At 41.6% G+C, this 16295-nt stretch overlaps 1 protein-coding gene across 1 annotated transcript in view; it reads right to left on the reverse strand.

Annotated features, from left to right (window-relative positions):
* The window catches only part of snd1 (staphylococcal nuclease and tudor domain containing 1), a 179150-nt gene that overhangs the window by 138698 nt on the left and 24157 nt on the right, over positions 1-16295 (reverse strand). The window contains exons 11-12 of the mRNA XM_028570226.1: positions 9697-9798; positions 1637-1737 (exon numbers count right to left, since the gene is read on the reverse strand). Of these exons, the coding sequence (XP_028426027.1) occupies positions 1637-1737; positions 9697-9798 (203 nt within the window). The remainder of the gene's footprint in view (positions 1-1636; positions 1738-9696; positions 9799-16295) is intronic.

Here is a 16295-nt window from a genome sequence, read left to right on the forward strand (position 1 = left end):
CCGGAGCAGATACCGATACTGGTATCGGAACATCTCTAATAAAAACCAACAAGCATTCCCCTTATCTTCACACAGAATTCCAAGTGAGCTAGCTCCCCCAAAAAAAAAAAAAAAAAAGAAAAAAAAGAAGAACATGACGAATTCCGAAGGTGGCTTTGCAAAGGAACAAAGGTCACTTAAATGTTGACGTTGCACACTTGACTAACTACTTCCTTGCTGTGTTACGGATGTACTGAAGAGAGGATGAAGGGCAGAAAGAGGGGAGTATTGTTGTCCCTAATGCAGCACTTAGTGGCTAGCCCTTGGACATTAGTGTTCTGGTTGATGTGTGGGAGAACGAAAATGAAAGGACAGGAGAGTAAAGTTTTCGTTTGTACGTGTATGTGACAAATAAAGTACCATTACCTTATCAGAACTGAGCTTGTGCCATCAAGTGCATGAGTCTTGTTCTCATGTTGCAGAGATGGTTAACTGACACAATAGGACAGCTCTTTTTCTCACCAATAAAATGCTTCCATTGACCTTTCTTTGCTGACATCAACACTTATTTGATTATTCATTTATTTTTTTAAATAAAGGAAAATTCAGAGCCAGCACACAGCATTTTTTATTATTATCTAAATATAGACACATTTGGTATGGGATATCATACAAGGAGGACTTCCTGTCTGCTTCAAGCTTAACCTTATCACCTCTGCACAGCTTTAATACTGCTTTATAACTCTAACCAACAAAGACCACGTTTCTTCCAAAATATGTGCTCCTGAGCACAAACTCGCTTACCACAAGCAAGGGAATTGTGAATAGTTCAAAACACACTAAGGTAGCACCATAGAAGGTCGGAAAACATTTGCCCCAGTGCCCGCTTCGACCCTCTGACCTCCACGCTCATGTGAGATCGTGCCAGCTGTTATCTGTGAAGCGGAGCGGCTGGTGCAGTTGGCTAGTGCTGGGTTGTAATTGGCTGGTCACGAGGTTGGGTTCCGACCTCTGTGTACGCACGCAGACACACGAGGCGGTTGGTTTGATGGCGAAGAGATCTAGGTTTCCACATGTGCGTGCAACGGTGCTTTGTGACATAAAGTCCAGAGTCATACAGACAGAAAAACAGAAGATAAGCACGGCTTTCAACTGTTTTTTGGTTGAGAAGAGAAGGTATTCAAGTCATGTGGCATTAAAGCCCCTTTATCCAGTTTTGATTAAATTTGAACCTCTGAGTATTTTAATAACGTTTATATCTGTGGTACTGTATAAAATAAATGTTTCAAACCGATAAACCAGATTTTCTTCAAAGCAGTGTTTGCAGATAGAAAATAATTGCTTGCACTGAGGCGACCCTTCTTGTGAAAATTTAAATACAAAGAAGCACTTTCAGGTTACTTTGTGATGTATGATGGCATTACAAGTTCTAAGCATTTACAAATGATTATTCTGTGTCGTCTTATCACATGAACCTAACTTCTAAAGTTTTACGCAGGGAGACAGCTTGGTGGGAAATGTGTTAGTTATGTCCCTTACGCTGACAAATTAAATACTGTATGATCTGGCAGGGAGGGCTGCTTATTTGTAACAAACTCCTATGTTATATGCTATGTATAAACTGAAAGCATTTAGTATGATAAGATGTGCTACTTACATGCCCCCAATTGTGACTGTAGCACAGGTGCGTTCTGAGAACGCGGGGGTGCTTTCTCCTGGACCGGTAGCTGCTCTTATGTAGTCAACTGTCACATTGACCTAAAGGGGCAAAGCAAGAAAAGAATAGGTCACAAAACACACCGAGAGTACTGAGACAAACTGAAAGCAACACCAGTTATGGTAATCATTAGTGTATGGAGTGTTCTGACTTGTGTGTGTGTGTCTCTGTGTGTTTGTCCCAGTTCTCAAAGTCACCCCAAGTCAGAGTGAATCACATCAGGCAGCACTGTAGATCTCCACAGGGGAGAACAAACGAGAGAGAGAGAGAGAGAGAGAGAGAGAGAGAGAGAGAGAGAGAGAGAGAGAGAGAGAGAGAGAGAGAGAGAGAGAGAGAGAGAGAGAGAGAGAGAGAGAGAGAGAGAGAGAGAGAGAAGTGACGGAACCCAAATGACCCGACAATGTGTGTACTCAAAACAGCTCCCTAGGGACGGACTCCAGTACACCCAACCTGCAGACACAATTCTGTCAGTCAGCTGTGTGTGCACATATCCACAGGCACGTGACGGGGAAAGCCTGCTTTGGGGCACAGGCAGACAGCCCTACCAGCAGGGGTGCAGCCATACCTCTACACACAGTCGACCGTTTAAGAGCAATGTGTCAACCGAGTGTGATGGGGGAATTTGGCTCTGCATCACAGAGTGACAGCGTTGACAAAAGTCAAATAGAGACAATGCAGACAGGTCTATTACAGGGACATGAAAGAGACGCCAACCAGGACATGGAACGATGTCGTTTTGTCATTAGATGGACAGGATGAGCACATGGGGACGTGAGCGAGGGAAGAGAAGAGCTTCTGTTAAGGCAGAATGGATGTATTGTTGAGCAGGAAGTGTGTTCTGCCTTTCAAGAGCAGAAAATAAAAAGGATATCAGGAGATGGATTATGTTTTTTGGAGGCCACACTCTGTTGGAACATTACATACTAAAGAGTATGCTTCTGAAACTGCTGTAGAAAAAGAAAATGAGGTGTTGGAGGGTTACAAATGTAATTAAAAGTTAAGATTGATAAAGTTGTAAGTGTTAGGGATTATTTCGAAGAAGAAAGAGGTAAGAAAAGGGAAACAAATAAAAAAAATGAAATCAAGGAAATCATACTCCGAGTAATTGGTCCAAACACCACACATTTTAATTTAACCTTTATGAGAAAACATTTTGATCCCAGCAGCTGTATCATCAGTTAAAAATAAACCTCCCCTTGCACCATAATGTACATTAATAGCACCCATATCCTGACTAATAGTCAACCTATCAGCAACAGAATGGGTTTGTGATCACCTCATCCGTAGAATATTATGCAATATCCTCACTTTTAATAACACCCCCCAATTGTATTCATCTTGTAACCGTGCAAATAACCCACTTATTGTCTTGAAGGAAATTATTTTATCCTCACTCCCACATTGAAGCTCATCATTTCCTCATAGCCCAAACATGACAGAGTTTCATGTCTATTCAGCTTTATTGAAAAGTGAAGCCATTCAAACGAAGGGAGAGAAAAGCTTTTACATTGGTTACATTTGTGTTTTTCGGCAAAGCACTGCCAGGCCAGGGTAATTGAAGAATAGGGGAATAAACAAAGCAATGAAAAACAGGAAGAACTCAAGTTGGAGGACAAAATGAGATACTGAAATAATGAAATAGGTATATGAGAAATTAAAAATTAAAAAAGATTTGAGGAAGAGATTGAAACCCACAAGCAAAAATATAATGCTGTATGCCATAAGCTGTGAAACCGGTAGTTCCACATTAACTGAGGCAATAAGGGATTAGAAACTTTGAACAAGCAATGTTAGATTAGAGGAGTTCCAGGCCCATTCTCCACGGACCATCTAACCGATCGTCTGATAAGGCAAAGCTATCTATAAGAAACCCCCCCCCCCAGAGGAGAGTGAGACGGAGGGGGAGAGGCAGTAGATGGCTGAGAAAGTGGGGGAGTGATAAGGAGAAGGACAGCAGGACAAGTGTGAGACAATGTTTTGTTCTGCTGAGGTGACAAGCGTCATGGGGAGTTTTGGTTTGCCGTGCCAAAGGAATCATGTTTGTAACATGTTCGTACTTGTAATGGGAGTTTGTTTGGAGAATAGAAGTGACTTACATAATATAAGACAAGGTTTACAGCGTAGGAGAGAAGCAACGGAGGTTTGTGTTTTCAATATATTTCTCTGAGCAGCGCTGAGCTATCAGTTTCTTAGTTGCCGTTTTTTTTTTGCTAAGAATCAACAAAAAAATTTCGCAATGGAGCTTTAAGCCTTAAAAAGGCATGAAAGTGAAAGAAAGGGGCTTAAGTTGCTGCTGTGTTTTTTTAAAGATAATTTTTTTATTTTACTAGACAGCGATAGACAGGAAAGGGGAGAGAGAGGGGATGACATGAAGCAAAGGGCCGCAGATCAAATTCGATCCTGGGCTGCTGCCAAGGACTCAGCCTTAACGGGGCGCACACTCTGCCTAGGTCGGCCCGCTGCTGTGTTTTTTGCAGGCTGTAATCACAGATAGATATCATTTATATGAATTGAGCTGTGCTGGAAGGAAACAACAAACCTGGGGCAGCACAACACAGAGAAGAGGGGAGGAAGAAGAAGAAGAAGAGGGAGCCCCATCTGGATCGTCAACCATGGGACCTGGTGACAGTTAGGCTTACACCCTTTGCAACACGTATTAAAAGACACACACACACACCTGAAGCTTTCCCCCAAATAAAGTTTCACTCGCACAAATACACACCACATCAAATGCCACATTGCCCACACGGTATTGTCAGCGCATATGCACAGTCGCATGCACACCAATAAGAAGGGAAAACTCTGGTGCTAACGGTACTACACAAGCAGCTGCATAACAGGAGCCACTTTGAGCATGCAGGATTATCCGAATGTGCTCAACCCTGATAAGTGGCTTAATGCAACATTTCCACTGGACTTTTTTTTTCTGCTGAGGCTGAGACCCAGGCACACAAGAAGCACTACTTATAAAGTTAGCCAAATCAAGCTTTTTGGGATTATGTCACCATGCAAGCGCTGCTATTTCAATGGGGGTGGGGATATAAGAGAGAGGGGGAGACATAGAAAGACAGAGTGACAGAGTGAAAGGAGAACTAGAATTAATGCCTCGCGGTTGTAGGTCTCCCCAACCCAGTGCAGTTTACATCCAGCGGCGGCCCTTTGCTGCATGTCGTCTCCCTCTCAATTTAAGGCCATAAAAGCCCCCCAATGCCATAACTTCAGCATGGCCAAAATACGTTTGAGGTCACGGTGACATTGACCTTTGACCTCCAAAATCTAGCCAGTTTATCCTCGAGTCCAAGTGGACGTTTGTGCCAAATTTGAAGAAATTTCGGACACCTGGGTAGCTCAGCTGGTAGAGCGTACACCAATATACAAAGGCTCAGTCCTCAACGCAGCGGCCGTGGGTTCAGTTCCGACCTGTGGTCCTTTGATCTCTCTCTCTCCCAAGATGTCCTGTCAAAAATATAGGCCTAAAATGGCAACAAAAAAAATAGGTGTTCCTCAAGGTGTTGAGAGGGTGATATAGAATGGGCTGGACAGACAACCTGAAAACAAAATGCCTCGGTGCTCCTCTCAAGTGATAACTTTTTATCAACTTCTCTTATGTCTCAAGTAGCTCTTGGCTGGCCAAAAAAAAGGAAATTATGAATTTAAAAGAGTTGATCAAGGATGTATAGTTGCTGGAGTTTATGCTGTGAGCAAAACAAGATTTCATCATCACCACCTGTAGCTGTAAAGTCTTCTTTCAAAGACCAGATCAGGTATTGCACAAATCCCTTTCTGCCTCTGAGAGCTATCAAATATTGACTCTGCTTGGCCAAAAAAAAAAGGCAGTCATTTGAATATGGATATTAGATATGCTTTATAAAAGATCAAAAGCAACATACGCTCCTTATAGAGATGAGGAATAGGGGGTTTAATAGGAAAAAAAGCATTTAATGTAGCTTTATTCCCCTAAAGCGGCGCGGTGGCATTAGGGCTTTGAGCTTTGGCTCAGCACACTGAGACTCCGATAATGCTTAGTCACATTCTAGAAAATTCAGTCAGGGGGAAACCTCCTCGTTTCCTTAGTCATGCAATTAGGGATGCCGAATATTGGGCTTTTCACGGGGTTCGGTTTCTGCCAAACCTTAGAATTTCTTTCTACAGTCCGCAGCCAAAATGCAGCAACTTCAGGTACGGCTAAGGAAGGACAGTCACAGCTAAAAGCTTGTGTTAACCATTTCTTTACTTCATTAATGTGTTTACTGTGTTAATGGACTGAGATTGGGAGTAGGATTCGGTATTCAGTTTCGGCAGAATCTTAACCAGTGGATTTGGTATTTGGCTGAACACCATATACAAATCAGGATTCGGTGCATCCCTACATGCAATGCACTCTCCGGCAGTCTTGGGCTTTGAAATGGAATATTGTCAAGGGGAATATCTACAGGTCAATCTGATAACTCTACCTTGTTACTGGACGGGACAATTAGCTTTGCTCAAGTCCAGTTTGAGATAGATGACGTGAAGATACACTTTTAATGATCTGATAAGATCTGCAGTCACACCTCTGTATGCGACTCAAGTTCTCCTCCCCTTCTTTTCAGGTAAGACCCAGACCAGACAGAGTATTCCCTTTGTATTACCAGCGGGTCAAGGCCCAATTACCCCACTATTAAGGTAACATCTTTTGTCTCGGTTTGTGTCAGAGGAAAAGGAAAAGAAAAAAAAAAAAAGATAGAAAGAGGAGCTCTCTGGAGCAGAATTTCATGGAATGCAGTGGTCTTAGAGTCTTCTACTAATGCTCACTGCTCCAAATCTGTCTCTATAGAGCTTAGTGTTCAGAGACAGGATGACAGTAAGTGGGTCGACTGTCGAAAGTCCTTTCCTTGTTGGAGTGCAACATGCTTATGTACACTTGTGCGCCTACCTGCATCCAACTTGACAATTCAAGTAGGCCAAGGTAGCATAGATTAACTTTAAAACCTTGAGGGTTAAGTATTGTGCTTGCAAATAAACATTTACCCATGGTGAGTCTGTGATTAGTTCAGCCAAAATAAATGTTTCTTGTTGCCAAGGCAGCTAAAGGGTGCTAAAGCTAGATGCTTGTACCTTCAAAAAAAACTGCAGTTTTTTTAGGGCTTCTAATTATTTTTAAAAACACGATATATGGTGACAGACGAGTTTAATTCAGAGCTTTAGCCTTGTGTCTTAGCAACAATAAAGGAATGGGAGGGAAGCAACGTTCCAGAAATCCTCCGTTATTGATTTTGCAGATTAAGGCAAATGGGCAAGAGCGCTCCACTTTAACCTAACTTACTTCTGAGAGCCTAGAAGCACACCCTTGGGAGAAGAAGAAGTCATTGGAGGGAGAGTAGCTGGTAATTTTTGGACTGTGCTTTAGAGGCGTGTCTTCTTATCACATATTACAGCACCAATTAGGTTCCATTTGCATTCACACCACCCTGCATCTGGACATCCCTGATGACCACCACCTCCGACTGTAGCCTCAGTGATCCAATCTCTCCACGCTGTGGAGTGCACTTCCACCTGCATTTAGAGCCGTCAACATGTGACTGAATCATCCAGGATGCATTGTAATGCAGACTGTGAAATCATGCATACTTTTATCACGCTTTACGACAACAACTCCTTATGACACATACTTTCCTCTCCGATAAACACTACTGAAACACCCTAGAGTCTAAACAAGTAATACTGTAAAATTGTTTTTGTTTTTAAACAGGCATAAAAACAGACAAGAATTTAGATGTTGTGCCTGTGTGTGCGGAGGGCAATTATAACACACTGAACACTTTGAGGTATGAAGTACAAATGTATTTGTGTTATGCATGCATGATTATTGTGTACTAAATTATTTTTATTCAATTAGTATTGTTCCCTTTCTTTGGGTTGCATGCCATTGGTGCTAGCATGAGTAAACCGCTGACAGTCACAGTAGACTTGTGTGTGTGTGTATGTATGTATGTATGTATGTATGTATGTATGTATGTATGTATGTATGTATGTATGTATGTATGTATCTATCTATCTATCTATATCTATCTATATCTATCTATATCTATATCTATATATCTATATCTATATCTATATCTATATATCTATATCTATATCTATATATCTATATCTATATCTATATATCTATATCTATATCTATATATCTATATATATATCTATATATCTATATATCTATATATATATATATATATATATATCTATATCTATATCTATATCCATATCTATATCTATATCCATCTATATCTATATCTATATCTATATCTATCTATACACACATGCTATAATATATGTCTATACACACATACACACAGTGTTTTAATGCAAACATTCACTTCCACCAACAAGCCATCATTGGTACTTTAGACACTTAATATGGCTTGGAGTTACAAACCTGAGCTTCACACACATTTTATTATCATGCTAATGGCATAGTTTGCACAGGATTTTTACACCTTGACAAGGCTATAGTCGCCCTATCTGCTTCACAAACACACTCATTATCCCCCCCAACAGGAACACCACAAATAAACAGCAGAATCATTATTCTCGCTTCACTCGTCAAAAGCCAGCTCGTGGCAGAATTTTATGTCATTAAAAAAACATTAATGAGGATGATTAAAATGATGTGATGAAAGGCTGGGACAGCGATGTGAATCTCATGCCTGTACTGAATGCCAAAAGGAACTCTCTTGGCTTTTGGCTTTGAGTGGGTGAATGTTTTGCGTTTGTCAGGCTGTACAATTAGCCATACACTTATGAAAGTGGGTGATACGCAAAATGTTTGTTTCATCTATTGTCTGGGTGCTGTGGTTTGGAGCCCTGAAATCTGTACATTTGTTTTGTACATTCTCAGCCCAACAGAAACACAGGTTGGGACACTGATAATTGATTTGTGGAAGTTTAAGCTCCAAAGTCTGATACTTCAGCAAAATCGGAAGTCAGCTGCAAAACAGTATGCCATTTTTGAGATAACTCCTGACTAGGGAAGTCTTTTTGTCAGTATGATTGTGCATAAAAGCACCATTTTGACAAAGTGTTCCATGTTTGTTGCTAGAAAGACTCCAATCTTTTCTACAATGGCTCCCATTATAATGTGGACCCTCTGAGTCTGACGAGTGTTAAGAGTTCGCTATTTGGAGAAAACAAACCATCATTCAACTCAGGCAGTGGACAACAGCTCCAGGCATGCCTGCGAGCAACAGCCGCCTTCTCAGCCTGTGCCACTACTGCCACTGTACACTCCGATGCCAACAATGTGGGCTTCATTTTACTGATTTGCTGAGAGGACTCTGATGTAAAAAAAAAAAAAAAAAAAAAAAGGATCTACTGTGTGCACTGAAAACTTTATTTTAAAACAAACTGGATAGTACTGGTCTCGAATCTGGTTACGAATCAGTACTCACTATTTAGTTGTAAACCATTTCAAACACTAAACCTAATTAAGTCAGTTTGAGTACTGTATTTCTTTTTCTCTCGGACAACCAACCTCAAATCAGAGTTTATATAATATAATTAAATTTAACAAAAAAAGAGGCTGATGCTCAAGCGGTGGTTTGTCTCTAGCTCAGTGCTGTGTTCTGCTGGGTCAGATGTGTGTAAATCATAGCAGCCCCCTAGGTGTACAGACTCGGTGGATCAATAGACACAAGAGGGGGAAATCAACACTGCTTGTTTAAAGGGTGCGTCCCGGCCAATACCAAGCCCCAGGGCATCTACCAGGGGTACTTGGTATTCAAACTGAGAAAGGGGGAGAAATATATATTTAGCTCAGGGCTTCAGAGATGTGTTTGGCTACCGATGAGGGGGGGGAGTAAAGGGTGTTAGTGCGTACGTACAGCCACTGGGGGATTCCCTGTTGAGAGCTATTGTCTAATTTATTAAAAGCTAATTAGAGACAAATCAGATTCCCATACTCACATACACACAAAGAGCCAAACAGTGATTGGGCGCTTTCGGTTTCTGTCATGGATTCTTACCTTTTTACCTATGAGCTTCTTCCTCAGGAACTCACGGGCCTCGAACATGTAGGGAATGTCGTAGAGCGGACGAAAACGTTTGTCTTTGTCCTTGTTCTTCTCCTGAGAAATTGGAGAGAAGGGCCAGGAAGAGGATGTGGGTGGGAGGAGAGCAGACAGAATGAAAAGAGAAAGATCATTAACATTGTCAAAGGTGCGTGGCTCAACATATCCGCTGCAGACGCAGACCTCAGAGAAACACGAACACACAGAAAAACAAGTCCCCACCTCATGCATACCAACATAAACACAGAATCACACCCAGATTCAGCTTGCTTGTTGCCTCTTTTCCCTCTACTTAAGTCCCGTGACAGGGAGGATCTAGACTCTGAACTCACTGAATGATTTTAATGTCAAAATCAGCATTTCACACACGCACAGTCACACAAACACCTCCTTCAAACACTCTTGCTGTCAATACGGTCACACAGTGCTCCAAAAAAACATAAATAAATCAAAGTACGCAGTTACCAAGGACACGGATGCAAACAGCCAAGGCAAAGACACTTTGTGTTAAACTGATGCACAAAAAGGTGAGCTAACACTATGTGCATACTTATGGCGCATACACAGACCGATGTAGCCACACATACACTCACACAGCTACACACAAAAACTTCCCTCTATACGCTCACCCACTCTCTGACAGGAGAAGGCCACAAATAGAACCTATTTGCATTTTCAAAAAGGATGCTGAGGTTTTGTGTTGCTCCCAGCATTGAGACAAACACACGTGCCGTTTTAAGATAATAAAAAAAATTAAAAGAATACAGCAAATGACAATGAAAATAAACGACAGGTGCCAAGGCTAGGAATGACAAAACCAGTATGCTCGCCACCCCTGCCCCTCCAACAATCTATGAACGCCATCATTATCTGTTATACAAACAGAAGTAACACGCTTTCAAATGAACACACAGGGTTGGATTAATTCCTCATTTCCTCTTCAACGGTTTTCATTCATTTTTAATGCCTCTCCAGTTGTTTGGAGCTGCCAGGTGTGGCACACAGCTGGGCTGATGGATGTGAAGAGAACACATGGGGAGTAAAGGCTGTGTGAGCATGCGTTTGTATGTTCGAGCATGTGCTTGTTGCTCTATTAAGGTCTTTGAGATAAATCTTGTGGGGACAAACTCCACTGGTGTCAAACTGAAAAATCTTACACAAGCAATGTTTAAATGACAATTTTCCTTACAAAATACTGAGATATATATAAAAAATGTAATTTATTTCAGGATAACCCCTTGAGATGTAGCATCTCATTTTCAAGGGGGTCACAAACCTACACACACACACACACACACACACACACACACACACACACACACACACACACACTTAACTATTGCCCATATTAAACCCTGCCGGCAATTTTAGCAATACAATACCAACACAAACCTACACACACCCACAAACACTATCAAGGAGAGGTTAAAGCAACAAAACAAGAAATAAAAAATACAATAAATAAAAAAAAAAGGGGTCACCTTGTAGTTGAGCTTCATTCAACACATATTGACTACATAGAAGCACAGTAAATAAATCATTGCACATCACAGTATGTTTAAGCTATTATTCTAAATCAAGGCCTAGAATGACAGGAGTCCATCTTCTTACGAACAAAGGTACTTTCAACTGTAAAATAGCAGTCATATTTTCCATTGTACAGACCAGTTTGATTTTTTTTTTTATCCACTGAGCTATTGTAAGGGGGGGGTGCTTTGTGATTTGTGTCGCATTTGTAGGTATCTATACAAGTCATTTGAGGGCAAATCAAACTTTTCCCTTTTCCGCCCATCTTCTGTATGCCAAGTCCGTCACAGATGGGAGAAACTCAAGGTTTCAAAAAATGGGCATTGCCCTTGATAGAGCTATAGACCCCTTTAACGGTTTCTGGGCACTGTTCCAAATCTTTAGTGTGTGTTTGACCCAGATGTTAATAATTCATATTTTTTCTGAGCCTGCTGACTAAGAAATGGAAGAGTAGATATTGATATACCTGTTAAGGAATTCTGTTCAATAGATAACCATCCAGTTTCTTCATCTTTGGTCACCCATGGCACTATTGCTCAAAGTTGGGCTGCGTACTGTTAATATTTTGACTAAGTCTCAACATGAATGCACAGAAGGCCTGTTGGATTGGCCCTGGTAACAAAGCTAAACTGCCAAATCTACCCACCAGTTCCTTTAACCTTGGCAGGAATGTAATAACCTTTAAGTTTAGTTTTTCATCTCTCTTTTCTTAATCCCTCATTCTCATCCTTCTCCACTTTCACTAGCGGAGTCAGCACAGCATGGAACCTCGGAGGTGAGTTAATCTAACACATGGCTAGCAGAAATCCCCCACCGCTCAGCCAAGAGCCGATGTCCTCCATTTTGTGTCAGTCGGGGCTTACTGTCAGGGTCTTTCGTCCCTACCAAGTCGGTTGCGGTGGGATGATGGGGCCTTTTAGGAGGACTTCCAGCCAGGAATCCTTTTTTGTGCCGGAGGTGCAGACTAAGCTGTCCACTGCTGGGGATGAGGATAACTTTAACCAAGCGGGCATTGCTTGCATAAAATCCTTCTTTTGGAGCATATTTTCGTAATGTCATACATTAAGACAATTCCCAGACACTGAATGATGGTGTGTTTGCATCCTAAGGGGATTTTACACACAGCCTATTCATGGTACTAATCCAAAAACAAACAGGACAACTTCAACAGGGAAAAGAAAAGAATGAACCTAGGAGGAGGGGGAAAGAAAAAATAAAAAATAAAGAAAATCATATTTAACTAATAAGCTGTTTCACTAGAACGGGAGACATGCCACTGAGGGCGAAGAGTAAATGTCAGCACTCCATGCCAATTAGGCAAAAGGAGAGGAGAAGCAGACGAGGAGGACAAAAGCTACTTCTCCATTTTTTGGAAAGTCTTTGGGGAATGAAGCGAGGCTGAGTTGAAGACCGCAAGGTGAAAGATTCTGAAAACGAGAAAATTAGAGGAAATGTTACACCTACAAAATACAGGCAGTCCTAGGAATCAATGATGCCAACTGATTACAACAACTGCCCAATAATTCAAATGAGCCTGGTCCGCTTTGTGTTCTAGCTACAAAAAGGAGTCCACAATACTCCACATCAGTTGCAAGGTTATTCAAAAGGGACATTAAGTGTTCCCTGACAGTTAAGTGCAATTCAAATTGTTGAAAATAAATGGGCCCACTGCCATTCAAACTAAACTTACACAAAGCTGATCCACCCTGATGAGTAGGTAAAAACAGACTGTGACAAGTCTTATTATTAGACTATCGAGCCAATTTCAACATCAATCTCTCCAGACTGAGATAAACTGACAACATTAGCATTGTTGCATTAAGACAAACTCTGTGTACACCATCCTTAAATGGTTTCTATGCAGTTGCAGGAAGGTTACAGAAAGAGGAGAGAGTCACTGCCATGTCTCAACCGTGACCCAATAACAACAGTTTGCTCTCACTATCCTCAGGGGGAGTTCTGTTCTATTTGGGGTAAATTCCCTTCGTTCCAAATTACCAGCTAAAGCTCAGGAATCATCTTTGACTATTGCAGAAGCATGACGCTAGCTGGATTGTACAGTGTCGGAGGGCTGCAGGGGCTGGGCTGCAAATGTGCGGATGCTACCGCTGGAAGCATTTGCAGCTTCTGGAACTTCAAGGGTGAAATCATGACTCAGGAGTACGTTATGCTTTCTGATGTGAGGCTGTGGAGTCGGGGGAGTGTACAGTATTTGGCCTTAGTTTTGCATTGAACTGATTGCGAAGAGTGTGTTATTTTGTGTGCAAAAAATACACAGAGAAATACACTGCTGTGTGCGTGTGTCCCAGACAAAGCGGAAATTTTTTGAGTAAGCAGAGCACTGGGAGCCTTAGACAAACAGTCAACATTTACAACTGTATGCCTCACAACATTACTCAATTGTGCATGCATAAACATTAAATAGTTGCAGAGGACTGGGAAGGAGAGAGGAAGACAATGCAAGATAAAGAGAAAGACAGAGTGAGAAGGCATATACTTCCTGAAGCAAGAGCATGAAGGATGTAGCTGGTTATGGTACTACAATACAAAATGTAATATATCTAATCTAATAACCTTACATTCCCAGCATTATTGTCCATACAGCAGAATACAAATGAGTCATTACTCTAGTGACATGAACTGATCCCACGATAGACTCAAGAGAGATCCTGGATATCAGATTTAAAATTACCTGTAGTACCATAACAACAAGCAGCCACTCAATTCATCATTAGCTGGCCCTGCAGACAGACACCCTGATGCAGTGTTAGACTAACTGCAGTGCTACCTGCTAATACGTCTCCAACATTGAGGAATATATTCAACTATTCAAAGCATAGAGCAAATTTGCACAGCTTACACCGGATAATACTGCATATATTGCACCTGTCTCAAACACAAAGCGTCCATTTCTAAATGGCCTGTATCAAAACAAATTCTATTCAAAAATGATTGATTTTTATTATATGTGCTCTTGACAATACGGTGTCTCTCAAAAGTAACAATTGCGTTATCTTCTATTGCAGAACTTTGTATATCTTACACTGGCAAGCCAAGTTCTTGCTTTTTCAACACTGTCTGCCAAATAGTGCAATGGGGCAAAGAATATTCACCCAGTAGTAAGGAGGGCTACTGGCTACCAATCTGCCTCACCCAGCCAATAGTGGGTGACCCTCCTCCCTTGTCATCGTCCTCCCAAACTTGAGGTCCAAGCAAGTCATGCCAGGCTAGGGGGCATGCCGAGGGCACACACATGGCTAGACATAAGAGAAGGAGGATAGGGAGGGAGAGAAAGACAAAAATAAAGAGTGTAGGAAAAGAGAAACAAGCCACAGTCGCAAATAGAAAGTAGAGAGCAGATGGGTCCATCTGCTTAAAGGCTGGCTACCATAAAACTGCTTCCTTCAAATTTTTACATATTTTGAGTGAAAATAAGCAAGTATCAAACTTCAAGAATGATATACCTACATTTGCCCGATTCTGTTCTGAAAAGCCACAGGAAGTTAACACAAATATTATCTTACTGCATTACACAAACCAAAAGTCTATTCAAACACCCAAGCCTCCTCCCAATTCTTGTCTTTCACATTGCTGTTTTGTTACTTGTTTGATAGCGGTTATCTTCTTACCTGTATGGCTGTCTTTTGGTCCCATGTTATAGTTTTGTTTTTGCTTGGTATATGATATACATTTTCTATTTGACAGCATTTGCATGATTTCTTTATCCACTTTCATTGTATTTGAGCATTCTGCCCTATACTACAGTACAGGTGAACCTGTACCTGACTAGCTGTAGCAGCAGCACATTTTTGTGTCTTGATGTCATGTGCATTCATCAAGCATCGGAAACATACTAATGTATAGCACTTGATACAAAATGACAGTTATGAAGATGTGGAAATTGTCAGATTCTGCCTACATACTTTGCCAGACTTTTCAGACCTGTGTTGACACAGCCGTATTTACAGAAATGCTAATCAGCGCGCTATGCTCCAGTATAAAAATAAACCTAATAATGTGAAAGTAAACATAAGAAGATGAAAGAAGAGAGAGGGGGAGAGAGGCAACTAGATAGACAGGTGGTTTATGGGAGGCAGAAGCAGACAGCACAGAGATAGATGTATTGTGAGACTAAATCATCTACAGTACAAAGTCAACACACACAAAGGGGGACTGTAGAGAGGTTACATGAGTGGGCAGGGCTGTATGGAGTAGAGTGGGGATGAGCCATAGTCATTGTGTTGCCTTATATAAGGACAGTGAGTTGACCTCTCTGTGCTCCATCAGCACTCTTCTTAACCCTACTTAAACCACATAAGCATACAGATGCATCACTACGCATGCAGAGACACACACAAACACTCATGACATCGTCAAAGCAGATGCACACCAACATAGCCAAACAAACACATTGTGAGCGATTGAGTGAGAGGGTGTAACAGTGAGTCACTGAATAGAAACCTCTCTCTCCCCCACGCGTGTTTACGCTGGGCTTGTCCTGCTGCACAGAAGAGTAGAAAATAAATGGAGAAAGAGAGCAAAAAAAGTGGGGGAGAAGAGAAAAGAGGGAGGAGGAGAGAGAACAAAAAGCTGACTCCAACTCCCAAGCTCAAAATAATTCACATCTGAAGATATGCCACAGCAGTTACACTGGGGGGAGTGGAACCAAAATGAGAGGAAAAAGGAGTGGGAAGAGAGCAAGTGAGGACATTTGTGTGCTATGTTATTCTGCAGCCAGACACCATTGGTCCACCAATCTGTCAATCTGAGCACAATAAGTATAGTCACGAGAGGGGGATGGAGACTAAAAAGGAACCAGAGGAGATGGGAGGAAGAGGAGGAGGGGATGGCAGGAACGGTCACAGTTCATCAGTGCGCTTGTACATCGCATCTGGCCTCGGTTCCCCCCGAACAGTACACACACCCAGACACAAACATAAAATGGCCTTGCTTGCAGGATGCACGGTCAAATAGTGCACGGACACATCCAGACAGACCGAGATAATAATGACAACTGGCAACAGAAA

Source organism: Perca flavescens, chromosome 23, assembly GCF_004354835.1.
Source record: "Perca flavescens isolate YP-PL-M2 chromosome 23, PFLA_1.0, whole genome shotgun sequence".
NCBI lineage: Eukaryota > Metazoa > Chordata > Actinopteri > Perciformes > Percidae > Perca > Perca flavescens.